The following is a 14371-nucleotide window of genomic DNA, read 5'->3' on the forward strand; positions in this document are numbered from 1 at the left end:
CATCAATCTGGTTACCCAAAATATGATTATACTTGGCTAACAATTCCATAAAATGAAATAAATTTCCATTGGACTTCTCACCCAGCTTGGAGCATATGCCATAGAAAATTAATCTTTGGTCTCTTTGAAAAATTACATTTAGTATATGTTTGAGAATTTCTTTCCGTTTTTCCTAATCATTTGCAATGACTTCATCAAGTGATTACCTTGATTTATGACCTATCAGTCTCCATCTGCTGAAGAGTCATATTTGACTCAAAACATTAACTCTGTTTTTCCCTTTCCACAGATGCCGCCAGACATACTTAGTATTTTTAGTACTTTCTGTTTTATGCATTTCAGATTTTCAACATCCACAGTATTTTGCTTTTATTCATCACACCTCTATCCATCTCATATAACATTGCTTTTGACTGTACCATAGCTTTTAGTAGCCAGGAATTTGCTTAAACAGATTCGAACAGCTACAATGTGTAGTCCACCTTATAGGCATGGCTACAGTTAGAAGAACTGCTGGAAAATTAGCTTTGTATTGCAATCAACAGCATGATGCATCACCTTCAATTTTTTCTCCATTAGGAAGAATGGAGGGCTGAAATGCAAGTACATTGCTTTCCTTAAGGATGGAATAATATTTCCCCATTATGAAACACAAGTCTACCTATATCATCTTATTTTAGGAGTCCTAGAGAATCTTCTTAGCAACAATGTGGAGTGGGTAAATTCATACTTTCCTTCTTTGCAGTCATTCTCCCCCTCCTGCACTAGTTGGCCATTCTAATTGTGGAAGGATTAGTATCTTCTTCACTTTTTTCAACTTCAGACTGGTGTGTCTCCATTTTGGCACCAGAATGAGTCAAGTTGGATACTTCATCTCTCTCTGCTTCTGACTCTGCCATCTCTGGTATCTCTGATGGTATCTCATTGCACTGAATTGATTTCCATCCAAAATATTGTAAAGTACTTTTTTTCTTGCTCTTTGCTCTGCAGTTCTTTTTTCTTTTTCCTTTTTTTGCTTCTGACTTTTATACCTGATTCCTTCTTGATTGTTTCATACACTCACTAGTAATTCTAAGATTATTCAGAGTTCTGTCTTTCTGATTTTACAAGTATATGTTCACGAGAACATTCCATAAATCCTGGTTGGTTACCCGCACATCTTTGGACTGTGGGAGGAGACCCGGAGCACCCGGAGGAAACCCACACAGACACGGGGAGAATGTGCAAACTCCACACAGGCAGTGACCTAAGCTGGGAATCGAACCCGGGTCCCTGGTGCTGTGAGGCAACAGTGCTAATCACTGTGCCACCGTATTGCCCCAATCTTAGATTGACCACATGCGGGGGAGGGTTAACTGTATGATTTAATTGTATTAATTCTCAATAAAGGTGTTGGATTTAGTGTGACATTGTGTAATTCTCATTTTCTGACTTTGGTGGAAAAGACTGGCAAATGGACAGAAGGTCCTTTTGCCAGGCCATCAGTTTGAGGCCCAAATTTGGAAATTGACGCAACAGTTGAATACAGTGTAGCATAAAGGGTTAACATCAGAAATGCACAATACTGATATAATGATGATGTAACATTATATGATTGAGTAACAGAGATCTGGAGAGAGGAGAAGTTTCAACCTTGTGCAGAGTTCCCAATTTGTACATAGTTGCTGTAAATAAAGAGATTAAGGTTTTAATAAACTGCAGTTCAAGTAGCTTACTTTGGGAGAATAAACGAACCCCAAAGAACCCAGTCTAGACCATGAATGCACAACAACATACAGCCCAGAGACTTCTGTGACTAATGAGTCCAGAGATAGGGAGCCTCATAGGCATGGTTGTGGGAGAATGACCATAACAGAGGCGGAGGTCAAAGGTGACCCCTGTCGACCCTGTAAAGTCCTCCTTACTAACAATTGGAGGCTTGTGACAAAATTGGGAGAGCTGTCTCACAGACTAGTCAAGCAACAGCCTGACATAGTCATATTCAAGGAATCATACCTTAAAGATAATGGGAGCGATCTTACCGGATCGCCTTGCTGGTCAATCGGTGCAGTGAGCCAGTAAGATTATGTGAGAGGCACAAAATCGGGTTTGCGCCTGGTTTCTTGTGCCACACAATCATTCTGGCCTTGTTTTGCCAGCAAAATCGGCTTTGTACCTCGGAATCATCAGTAAAGTGATGGAATGGATCATAAACAGCGCTATCAAGCAGCACTTGAGTGGAGGCAGCTGCTGATTTATATGAACAGATGTGTGCATTATAACCCACCCCTACTCTTGCTCCCCCTGTGAAAATGGCAGAGACTAGGTTCTGGCGTAGACCTTCTGGATTCTTCCAGCATTTATAGAGAGCCTCTATGACTGCTTGAAAATTCAGGCCAGAAAGTCATTGGCTCAAGCTCCATTCCAAACACTTGTACACATAATCTAACCTAGTTCTTCAGTGCAGTATAGAGGAAATACTGCACTATCAGAGGTGGCATCTTTCAAATGAAACATTGCCTTCTTAGCTGAAAATAAAATGATTCCATTGCACCATTGGAAGAAAAGCAAGGTATCTTATCTGATATTCTGGCAAGTATTTATTTTCCTACCAAGACGTAAATGAAAATGATCAGATCATTTATTTCTTTTTGTTTGTCAGAACTTGCCATGCATAAATTGGCTGTTACACAAAGTCAATATTTCCCCAATAGTATTTTCTATTTGATCTCTGGACTGACTAAAAGTTATCTAGAAATTGGAAAGGGCATGATTTGTGGCATGATCCACAAATAGTGTATCTGGGAAAATTAAATGGAGTAAGAATCTGAAAGTGTAACACACAAAGACATCTGTCATTCTTTCCTCTCTGATGTTTATATGGATTGGCTGAAGAGGTGAGGATAATTGGGAAAGCTTTCATATCAATTGTGTTACAATTTCCATAAAGCAGGAATAACTATGATTAGATGTATTGAATGCATAAGAGCTTTAATTTTCTTAAATTGTTACAGCAATCATTGGATAATAGCAAACATAGAACCACAAAAGTGAAAAGTAGTCCTTGAAGTTACTCCAAAATTTAAATGAATATAGATTGTTACAGATAAAAATCAAATGATAAGGCAAGGCCAGAAGCTAGAACAATATTATCATGGCAAAATTCAATGACAAGAATAATAATTCTTGAATCTGCAGCATAATTTTACATTTTTCAAGAAATGGCACAAATGTATTCATTATTAGCAAATTACTGAATTTGCATACATAATATCAATGACTCGCTTGTACCTGGAGGAATAGAGAGACACTGTGAATCCACGGAAGAAATAAATGTATTCTGAAAAAGTAAAGATAATCATTTTAAAAGTCAGCTCAGAAATATAACCAAAGGTTTGCTGAAAAAAATCATACATGGTACACTAGGTGTTCTCAGTAATAATGTTTTCAACAGCCATACATAAAAAAATTGAGTGAAATAACTGCCATATATGAGATGCAGTCATGTCAGATGTGATATACTGCCAATGAACTTGACTACAAGGAATTGTGGATTCATGAATTGGTTATGCTGTCCAGGTTTACAATCAACGTTCTCCTGGAGCTTCTTGGATGCTTGGCAATGCAACAATATGAAGTGTATCAAAGAGCAAAGAGGATGCAGACAGGATACATACAGGCTTGTCCATGCATCATTCTTAAAGAGACTGCACAGTACAACATACACAACAAGTGGAATGGGGGAACACTGTTTAAAAGTGACATGGAAACTGGGACAATAACGTGTCCCGCTTATTGTTCCTTTTAAGTCTTTGGAACAGTTCAAAAGGTGACAAATTATTTGGATATTATGATTCCACAAATGTGGTGTAACATATTGCCCAGTTATAGAAGTGGCATTGCAGATCAACTCCCATTTAGAAAATCTGTCCAATTTACTTTTTCAATAGAAATGAAATTGTGTGCTTTCTACAATGATCTGCTGATCTGCAAACATTAATTTCATGACCAGGTGGCAAGTTGAATAACTATCACATAGAATCCTATACTGTTTGAAGGATTATATTAACTGAGGCTAATTAATACTATTAATATGTGCCAAGATTGGTCTTAATAGCAATAAAAGTAGTAAAAAATAATCTCCTAAAATGTATCTTTTATTACACTATACATTCATGAGTCTTTGAAATTAAACCTGGCAGAAAGCAAGTCTAAAGTATTTTTATCCCACAAAAAAAACAGAAAATATAGACTCAAAGCGTTACCTCTAGCCCTGTTCGCCACTGGCAGGAATCCTAACATCCTGCTGAATTAGGATTCGGGGCTAAAACGGGATTCCAGCTGAGTGACCACAGCGGGCAGGAACCCAATAATTATGGAAATCTCCTCTTTTACATTTAATTAACAAGTTGAAGCCCAATTCAAAGCCCTCCCGCAATGGAGTTAAGTGCTCTGCCTAAGTGCCCCTCTGACACTGTCAGGCTGCAGAGGGAAGGTCCCCCAAGGAACCTGGGGATTGGGAGGGGGGGGGGGTGGTCAGGCTGGAGGCAAGAGGATAGACCATGGGATTCTCCCCTGGGATGGGGGTCTCATGGCTGGAGTGCCCCTTCCTGCCCTAGGAAACCTGAAGATTACTCTTGGCATGGTGATTTCAGGTAGCTCTCTGATCAAAATCTTCATCCTTGACTGTGTACTGTGAAAACTTTGAAGGGGCCTGGTCAATTTAATCCTGGACACCTGGAAGGCATCCAAATCACAACAACATTCCATTCTACAGAAGGAATTCCCCTTTCTCTCTTTAAGAAGTTGCAGGTGTGGGAAGACCCTTTGATGTCCTCTGACTCACAGGAGAAGTCACTTTCACTGGGGGGTGGGGGGGCGCAGGGAGGGGACAGGTTGGAATCCGTTCCCACAGTTGCTCACTCAACCCCATTCTTTTAATGTTGCATTTTTTCCAGTCTCTGAGTCTTTCTAGAAAGCTCAAAAACTTTAGAAACCTTTGAAGTTCTTTGAAATCCTTTGCAAACCTTCGAAGTTCTTTGAAATCCCTTGCAAACTTTTGAAGTCCTTTGAAATCCCTTGCAAACCTTCGGAGACCTTTGTCTTCATTCAATTTCATGGTCCAGTACCTTTAATTAGCCTTTGATTGACAGCCTAATGGTTTTCACACAGCATGCCAGTTGTCTATTTATCTTCCCCTTCATGGTTAAATGCATCTGAAGTATCCCCATTGTTCCTAAGTTTGATCTTTATGTTCTGCTTGACAGCTGCAGGCAACCTCAAAGAAGCAAAGTGCTTTACTTAGGGGTGGGGTGGGGTGCTGAGGGGACCCTATATCAGAATCCTGTAGGGATTCTAAGATTCTATATCAAAATCTTTGTCTGGTGGTGAGGGCGACGGGGGGGAGGTGGGGCAGTGGGGGCAGATGCAGTCATCCTCATGCCTGTGTGGTGTGAGGGGAGGTGTTTACCATTCTTTCAGTGATGGTCCCCCTCTCTGCTGAGAGGTTGGGGCTGCTCCCCTGATCAGCAGGGGGGGTGGGTGGTGGGAGTTAGCCTTTTCTGTTGTGAGCGGGAAGGAGGCCAGTGTCTGAAAGCCGTGTTGGCTGTTGTGTTTCCTGCGATGCATAAATTTACATTGATCAAGTGGATGAATCTTGTTTCCCCACTGGCTTCAGCACTTTGAGCCGATTTGGGTGAAATGCGCCCACTATTTCCCTTCCCCGCAGATGCTGCCAGGCCTGCTGAATTTTACCAGCATTTTCTGTTTTTGGTTCAGATTCCAGCATCCGTAGTTTTTTGCTTTTATTAAATTATTTTTATGCCTAAGTTTTTAGGTAAAATTGAACACTGAATCTATTATAATTATACATTGACACATACAGAAGGTGCTACTCAAAAATAACTCTGTGACTTGAATGAAAACATACCATTGTGCTGAATAACAGCATCCACATTGTCACTAATACCAGGCCAGTCATCTTCTATCCATTTTGGATATCCTTGATCCATTTCTTTTGCTCGCTCATTGTAACTAATAGACAAAAGGACATTGCACAATTATTTTTAGAAAGAGTGCTTATTCAAAATCTCAGTGGAACATTTACAAGAAGTTCTGTCTCCTACCTCCAGCATTTGTTCCCCACAAAGAAAAATGTCTTTCCAGTCCCAGCAATTTGTAGAGCTGCATCGATTTTCTTCACAGTTTTGGGGAAACCAAAATCATAGATAGACCTAGGGTATCCCGGTAAAATGTCATATCCATTGACAGCCCAATATTTGTCCCCTAAGTAATTGAAATATCTTATATGAATACATCATGAAAATGAATTACAAATCTCAATCAAAATTTAGCCTACACAGTTCTAAAGCACATTTAAACCAATAAGGGTCATGCAAATTATGTGGCCCAGAACTTCCGTGGAATGGCAATCACCATCGGATTCCTATACTGCTCCTTGTTACTCACCCGTGCCTAGAACTGCACATTTTTTGTCCAATTTTCTGACCTGGGCCTGGTGAGAAATATGCAGCTTCCTGGTTTTGGAGACCTTCCAGAGCAGGATTGCAGCATCAGGGGAAGTGAAGCTTTGCCCCCATTTTACGGCATTGCTACCATAAAATGGTAAGTGTAAAGGTCATAGCCGCTGAGGAGAGAAGGTGAGTGTGCAAGTGGGTGAAGGGGTAGGGTAATTGGTGTGGAGAGGAGTGGGTGCTCGAGTGGGTGGGGGGTTGTTCAGAGAGGTGGGGAGGTCGAGGGTGGAAGGGTAGTCAGGGGTGGCTATTATGGTCAGGAATTTGCCGGGTGGTCAGGGGGTTGGGAGTGTTTGGAATGTGTTTTGGAGGGGTTGGAAGAGTAGTTGGGAGATGGGGTTTAGTCAGTGGGCTGGGGGGTGTGGGTGGGTGGGAGTTCGGGGGGGGGGGTTCAGGAGACGTCAGGACCAGAGATACATAGGCATTAGCAGGGGCTTTGAGCCATCTAACTTTTCCTGGCTATCTATTCTGCTAAATAGTCTGAACTATCTGAAGTTTCCCATTTAAATTAGAGTATCGGAGTTGCAGCGTAGCTGACAATTAACTGCCAAGTCACCATCAACCGGTACATTCTCCATGGTAACACTTCTACCAATCAGCGTCCACCTGCCAATTAATCAGCATTCTCTTCTCAAACAGTATGAATTGTTATTTTCCCCTGGGATTGGTATTCATGTGAAGTATCCTGGTGAGTGCGAGATGGAAAGTTTTGATGTCTCTTTTCTCAACAATACTCAAATTCTGTATTATCAAACAACTATAACATCAGCTCTGTTGGTGTTCCTTGGCCTTGTTTACAGCTTGTGTAGTGACTTTGTTAATTGTTGGGGGACTGCATTGGAAGTATAATCTACATCTGGCCCAAAAAGATCTTATAGTGCTTCATAGTTTGTGTTCCAGTCCCTGGTATCAACGTTCATTACATTGAGTCAAAAAATGGACAAAGACGTGAATACATATTTCTCAATATTACAAAAGCAAAACACTGATGATGAATTTCAGAAAAGATTTCTAACCTTTGAAAAATAGAATAATGTCCTTAAGGGCATTTTCATATGAAGCATCAATATTTGCTGGGAGATTCGGCCATTGAGATTGGATTGTCATAAACAGTGCATTTCTCATTTGTGAGTGTACACGCCACATGAACCTAAATAGAAATTCCAAAGGTTAGTGCCAATCAATTGAATCATAGAATCCCTACAGTGCAGAAGGAGGCCATTCAGCCCATCGAGTCTGCCCCAACTCTCCAAACAGCACCTTACCCAAACCCATCCTTGCACTATCCCCGCAACCCCATGTAATTACCCTGTCAATCCACCTAGCCTATACATCCCTGGATACTAAGGGGCAATTTAATATGACCAATCCACCTAACCTGCACATCTTTGGACTGTAGGAGGAAACCGGAGCACCTGAAAGAAACCCTCGCAGACACGGGGAGAACATGCAAACTCCATACAGTCACCCAAGGCCAGAATTGAACCCGAATCCCTGGCGCTGTAAGGCAACAGTGCTAACCACTCTGCCACCGTGGACAATGGTATAATTTATATTTAGTTATTATTTTCATGTTAGTACTGAATACCGAACAGCTCACCAGACTAGGGATATTTCCTGTAGTATTAGAGTGATTGGCTGCAGTGTTTTAATTGTTGTGCATTGGCATTGATCTCTTCTCTTTAAAACCAACACCATTTTCCGTGAACACCGTTTTAGCAATGGTACATTTTCATTATTCATGTAAATGTAAACATTGCCTAGTTAAACATTTGTTAACACTGTATCAAAATAAAAACAAAATATTAGGAAATACACAACAGTTTCTAATTAATAAACCTAAGAGGTAACATGCTGAGAAGAGAGTATATTTTCTTCATTGCTGTTCCTGGGAAACCTGAAAACTGAGTATATGGAGGAGGAAAGCCATTATTTCATGTTTTCTGTACTGGTGCTGGTCTAGAAAAAGCAGACAAATGACGTGGAATACAGGAATCCTGGATCTTCTACCTCACTTTTCTCTTCACACAGATGTTCCCCACAAAGCTAGCAATAGAACTATAGAAGGTTGTAAGATTGGTGAACAAAAATAAGACCATATGAAATTAGAGTCAGCCTGGGTGGGGAATTGGTTAGGAAGTAGAAGAAAGAGTAGAAATAAAGGGAATTTATCCAAATTAATAGGATTATTAGGATCTCAGGGATATGAACTGGAATCTTAGCTTTTCACTAAATTTACAAATGACTTAAATGAAGGAATAGAAAACAGAATTTCCACAAATTTGCAGAGAAAATTATTACATACCTGTCTTTAAAGAATATAATTTCTCCACGTAATTTACTGGCTGCATCGAAGGACAGAGAAGGATCGCATTTTTCTGGAGTCTTTGGGTGAGGTCCTGGGTCAGGTTTATTTGATGAACCTGTGTTATCATATTTAAAACATATCCAAATGAATATTCACTTAAAAATAAATAATGTTAGTTTGTACTTATCTTAGGCATCATTATGCTGAACAGAATACTATTAGTGTGACCATTAGATAACTTTAGTCTATTTTTGTTATGCGAGATTGATTTTGACTCTTATTTTTAAGCGATGAGGTTAATTTACTGCGAACATACCAGAATAATGGTTTACCAAATCTTAAAATAACAGATTGAAATTCTTACCTTGAAATACCAAGGAATATTTTTGATACATGGCAATATGAACTGTAACGGTTTCTAGTAAATAAAGTTATCTAAGCACTTATTTGTAAAAGTGATTTGAACTTACCATACAGAGCCTGAATTCCCTGAACATCATCATATGGTAGATTGAAGTCTTGAATACTAAAATATGAATACTGGGGGAACATCAAAGCTCCCACATCTTTAGAATGAGCCATTCCCAGAGCATGGCCAATTTCATGAGCAGCCACCATGAAAACATTGTATCCTGCAAATCCATACATAACATTCTATCATAACAGCCCATTTCCAAAATCCTATTACAACACAGAGAATGTCAAAACCTCCGTTTTGAGTAACAGATTCATGGAGAATTGATTAGCATAAAGTCACAACATTACATAGAATAAATAAATATAGAATTAAAAATCAAAAAAAATAACAAACTATACATGTCCAGTATGCTTTGTTATGCAAGTCATGTTCATATACATGATATAATCATACAGCTGTTATCACAGCTTCAACACAATTCTTCTGGTAATGTGTTTAGGGTGAAGAATGGTATTACAGCAAGTGTTTTAACATGCACTTTTCTGTCCACACAATGATTCACATGGCTGGTATAGAAAATACATAAGTTTCAGCATTTTATATCTTAAAATTTTAAATAACTAATTTTAAAATAGAAGCTGAGTTCCTGATGACCTTTCAAAATTGAACTTTAAAAATCCTGCATCGTGCAAGTACGGTCACACACTGTAAAAGTCAAGGGCAAACCTTCCCCCACTTGGTCAGCTTGCTCCACAGTCATTTAACAGCCATTGGACTGCTAATTTTCTCAAGGCAAGACCTGCACATTCCAGCCAGGGGCGGAAGTCCTGCCTTAAAGAGCTGCCAGCCAATCGAATGGAGTCAGATTTCCAGTTCAGAGTCTCGCTGTAGCCAGACTGGCAGCTTGGGGTTGAGGGGTTGGGGGTAAAGATGGACAGGACTGCATTGAGGAGAATAATGGAGGGGGGAGATATATTTTCTTGGGGGGGGGGGGGGGGCGGGGGGCACTAAATGGCATAGGGGCACACGAAAAGGAGTTTCCCTTTATTGCCCAGCCACTAGTCTGCCACATTTCACCAGGTGGGCTGGATACCTCGCGCCGGCCTTCCCCCGTCGCAGCTAAAATCCTAGTGGCTGCTGGAAGAAGCCCTAATTGGCTGCTTAAGGGCCTCAATGAGTGAGTGAATGCGTCTCTTGGCAATTCCTCTGCCGCTGGTAAAATTGCAACAGGAGTGAGTGTGGACGAGTAAGTGCCAGGAACTGCTAGCATAACACCCAAATTTATACACCCCTCACCCTCCCCACCCACCAACCTGCCTCCCCAATGGACCATAAAATTCAGCCCAAAGCCTCTGTTCTTTGATATATACATCTGTAGAACCTGTAGAGATCAGTGCATGTGCAGTGGCCCCGCACTGCCGGCCTCCTGATCATTGGCCAGCCCTGTAACCCCACATCGCTGCCCCTCCGACCCCCACCCCCCATGGCCCGATCGCTGGACCCTGAACGTGTCCGGGTCAGTCTTGACCCCCCTGCCCCTGGCCCGCCTCGATCTCCCCCTTCGCCCTCACCAGCAGCCCCGATCACCCAATTCCCCCCCCCCCCAACAGCAGTTCTGACCCCCCTCCCCACAGCCCCCACCCGTCCCCAACAGGCCGACCCCCCTCACCACCCCAGCCCAGCCCTGATCAACGGCCTCCCTCCTGTCACTGCTGAGTACAGAGTGCTAGCGGGACACCTCACCCCCCCCGATTGCCCCTGAGACCTTGCCCCCATTAGGCCATGACCCAATTAGGCCCAACCACCTTGGCACTCTCCAATGCCCAGTGGGCAGCGCCAAAGTGCCCCCTTGGCAGTGCCAGGGGTCCAACCAGGCACTGACAAGCTGGCAATGCCCAGGCCTCCTCCCGTTAGCCCCAACCTCCTGGGGCAGCCTCAATGGCCCCACTTCACTTCAGTGGGGTTGGGCCGCCAGCTCCCTGTTAGCGGGGAACTGTTGTAAACCCCGCTGGAGTGAAACACTCCTGACGGGGGTGGGGAGGGAGAGGCTAGCAGGCCCGGAGACTTCAGTCCCAGGTCCGCTAATAATATGTTATTTATTTTTACGTTTATATTTAAATTATGATTTACTGATTTCTGGCGCAGAGCTGACGGTGCCGAAATCCAGCTCCTGGAGCCTCCCACAAGGCCGGGGAGCCCCGAAGCAGGTGGCCAGGAGAATCGCGCTCCCCCACCCCCCCCAATAATTTTGTGGGCAACCAATGTTGTCTCCTTGTACAATGTTCAGTAAAAAGATAACAAGAATTTTGTCCCTGTCGTCTCAAACGCAGCATACATAACAGTGCAATTTTTGATTGTGAGAGACTCAATCAGCTAATGGAAATTATATTTTTCGACAAAAACAGGATCAAACTTAGATGAAAATGTTCAAATTACAATTGCAAGTTTATCATCTAGTTCTGCAGTACTGGTGGTGTGGAGAGGGAAGAGGTTAAAGTGGCAGCATCAAGTACAAACAAAACAGTAGCCCAAGTGGGGAGAGGGGAAATAGGACTACAGGTAACTATGGACCACTCCCTTGCACTTCTGAGCAGTCAGTTAACGCTAATAGAGGGCTTGAATAATATTCTCGCTCGTTCACCTGGCTTAGGAATGGTAAGTCGTGCATGGAGACTAAGGCCACGATTTTCCTAAAAAAATGAAGTGTCATAATGACGAGCAAACCGGGGCAGACAGGTATGGACCAGACCGCAATCATCCCACACTTAGTTATTTTTGGGAGAGTGGTGAGTTGTGCACCAGCTCTGGGAGGGGTGGGGCCTAAACGCGTTGGTGAACCCAGCTGCAAAGCGATTGGGCGCTGTTTTGAAAGGGCACCCTAATCTCACAGTGGACTGGGAGACCCGCTCCCTTCCCCCATAGACATTTGGACATCCCCCTGCATAGGTGGCATGTTTCCCCACCTCCCTCCCCAGCACGGATCACTGGCATCAGGGGTTGGGGCCCTCCCAAAGGGTTTCTCTTCATGAACCCCGACATGCCACCCTACATGACCTCGACATGCCCCCCCCCTTCATAACCCCTGACATGCCCCCTTAATGCCCCACTCTTTCATACCCCATTCATAGCCGACCGGCATAGATCCCCGTCCTAGCTCCCGCTCAGTCCCCACCCCCGCCCTGGCCCCACCCCCATAAGCCCCACCCCTTTGCACCGCCAACATGCAAGATGGATACTGCCTAGACATGGCCCTGACCACCCAGAGGCTTCAATGGCCTCCGAGTCCCCCCGGCATGGCCATCACACCTGGTCTCAGCTAGTGGAGATCAGCAGTGATTCTCGCTGGGCTTGCATTGCATCCGAGGGTTGGAAGGGTAGGAACTGGGAGAATCCAATGTCGAACAGGCTAAGTATATTTAAATGTGCTAATTTTAAATGTGCTAATTGGTCTTGCGCTTTTTCTGGGCGAGATCCAGTTGTGCCATTAGAAAGGGACCGGGACGATTCCAAACCATTTGATGCTGGGCATGAAACCTGTTTTTAGGCCCACACATAATTTTTGAGGATTGGTGCAGCGAGAATGGAAAATTGCCCCTTAAATATACTACAAACATAGCTGCTTAAAATTAGAAGAGGTCAACTAATTTTTAAAAATACATTTGGAAGTGGTTTTGATACAGCAATGCTTTGCTATAACAGTAATTTAGTTTTGACATGGTAGGTAAAGTGCATAATTTGCAGAACTTTTTTCCGATGACGATGGACTATATTCTGCAATGACCAAATTTGATTCCAGTATTTAAACTCAATACCTTTTGAGCCCATCGTCCAGGTTTCTGCTTCATCAAAATGGACATCACCGCCAAGTCCTCTTCCGGGTGGAAAGGCATGGGCTAGAAATCCATCCGGTCCATCAAATGGATACCCATCACCATGTACTAGTAACAGGAAAAAAAGTTGAAAAGTTAAACCTTTGCAGTACTTAATTGTGCTTCCCTCATTCATCTCAATATTAAAATGCTTATAAATTACCTCTCGGTGAAAAGGACATCATAATATCTGCTTCACCATTCAGAATCTTGGTGAAAGTTAATGGTGTGACATCACTCCACAATTTGAAAGCTAACCGGATAGCTCTATCAACTTTTATATTTTCAAGATCTGGTGTGTATTGGGTGATCCTTTTGGAAAATAATTGGGAAAATAAGTTAGAATCATCTATTGTCAAAAATACCTTCAAAAATACCAGGGAAACATAAAATCTACCTGTAGGTCAGGTTTGTGTGTTGCCATTTGACCTTGCCTGGGAAGTGATTGTATTGAAGACCATCGTGAACTCCACATCGAGGTCTCTTCATTACTTCCAAAGTTACAGAATCCAGCTCACCAGTTGTGGGGAGGCCAAAAAAGATTTGCATTTTCATAACATTTGCTCTTAGACTGTCGTCATTGCTTGTTCTCAGACCGTTGAAAGAATCATCTTCAAAGTCATAAATCTGTTTGAGGTATTGCTGGAAAAGCAGAACCACACAATGCACATTAACATCTCTCAAGCATCGGACATTTCAAATTACTTAAAATATAACAATAGTTATTGTGTTCACTTTAGAATCTTTAGATACCTTAGCAAAATTGTAATCATTTTGAGTTATCTCAGAAATCAAGGGAAACGCAAACGTAAACGTAGAACTCAGCAGTATCAGGAGAATTGGAACCTGAAAGCATTTCATTTTCTTCTTTCTTGGAGATATAGGTGGGATGTATGCTATTTTTCTCAGCCCCATTTATATACTTGACTGATCTCGCAGCATTGCATAATTCATTTCACACTGTCATGAACGGACGTAAACTAAAAGATTGCAAATAGGGCCAGGATATGATTTTAATTTTTAAAAAGATGGACATCATTGACAGGAAACCACATTGCCACTATGTTGGGTGTTGCATCATCATTAGCTCCTGGACAATAAATCGATAATGTTTCCTTTCCTTTAGTATTCTGCTTGCCTTCTCAATAAACTGTTTCCTTAAATCCCTCTTCACTGACCTTACTATGCTAACCTTCAACAATAGGCACAAGGAGCTAATAGACTTTATTGTAAGCATTAAGCATTATTTCATCGCATAGGTATT

General features: G+C 42.2%; 1 protein-coding gene across 2 annotated transcripts in view; it reads right to left on the minus strand.

The window, feature by feature from the left end:
* The window catches only part of LOC144500056 (collagenase 3-like), a 47361-nt gene extending 33369 nt beyond the window's left edge, over positions 1-13992 (minus strand). Inside the window, exons 1-10 of one of the 2 annotated variants that reach the window (XM_078222820.1) lie at positions 13861-13980; positions 13505-13749; positions 13271-13419; positions 13051-13176; positions 9291-9452; positions 8818-8935; positions 7529-7662; positions 6105-6264; positions 5909-6012; positions 3271-3319 (exon numbers count right to left, since the gene is read on the minus strand). In XM_078222820.1, coding sequence (XP_078078946.1) covers positions 3271-3319; positions 5909-6012; positions 6105-6264; positions 7529-7662; positions 8818-8935; positions 9291-9452; positions 13051-13176; positions 13271-13419; positions 13505-13749; positions 13861-13968 — 1355 coding nt within the window. In that variant the 5' untranslated portion in view covers positions 13969-13980. Of the gene's footprint in view, positions 1-2949; positions 3320-5908; positions 6013-6104; positions 6265-7528; positions 7663-8817; positions 8936-9290; positions 9453-13050; positions 13177-13270; positions 13420-13504; positions 13750-13860 lie in introns of those variants that run through there. The other variant, XM_078222819.1, reaches the window with a different exon arrangement.
* Between the last annotated feature and the right edge of the window lie 379 nt (positions 13993-14371).

This window comes from Mustelus asterias, chromosome 10 (genome assembly GCF_964213995.1).
Source record: "Mustelus asterias chromosome 10, sMusAst1.hap1.1, whole genome shotgun sequence".
NCBI classification, from domain to species: Eukaryota; Metazoa; Chordata; class Chondrichthyes; order Carcharhiniformes; family Triakidae; genus Mustelus; species Mustelus asterias.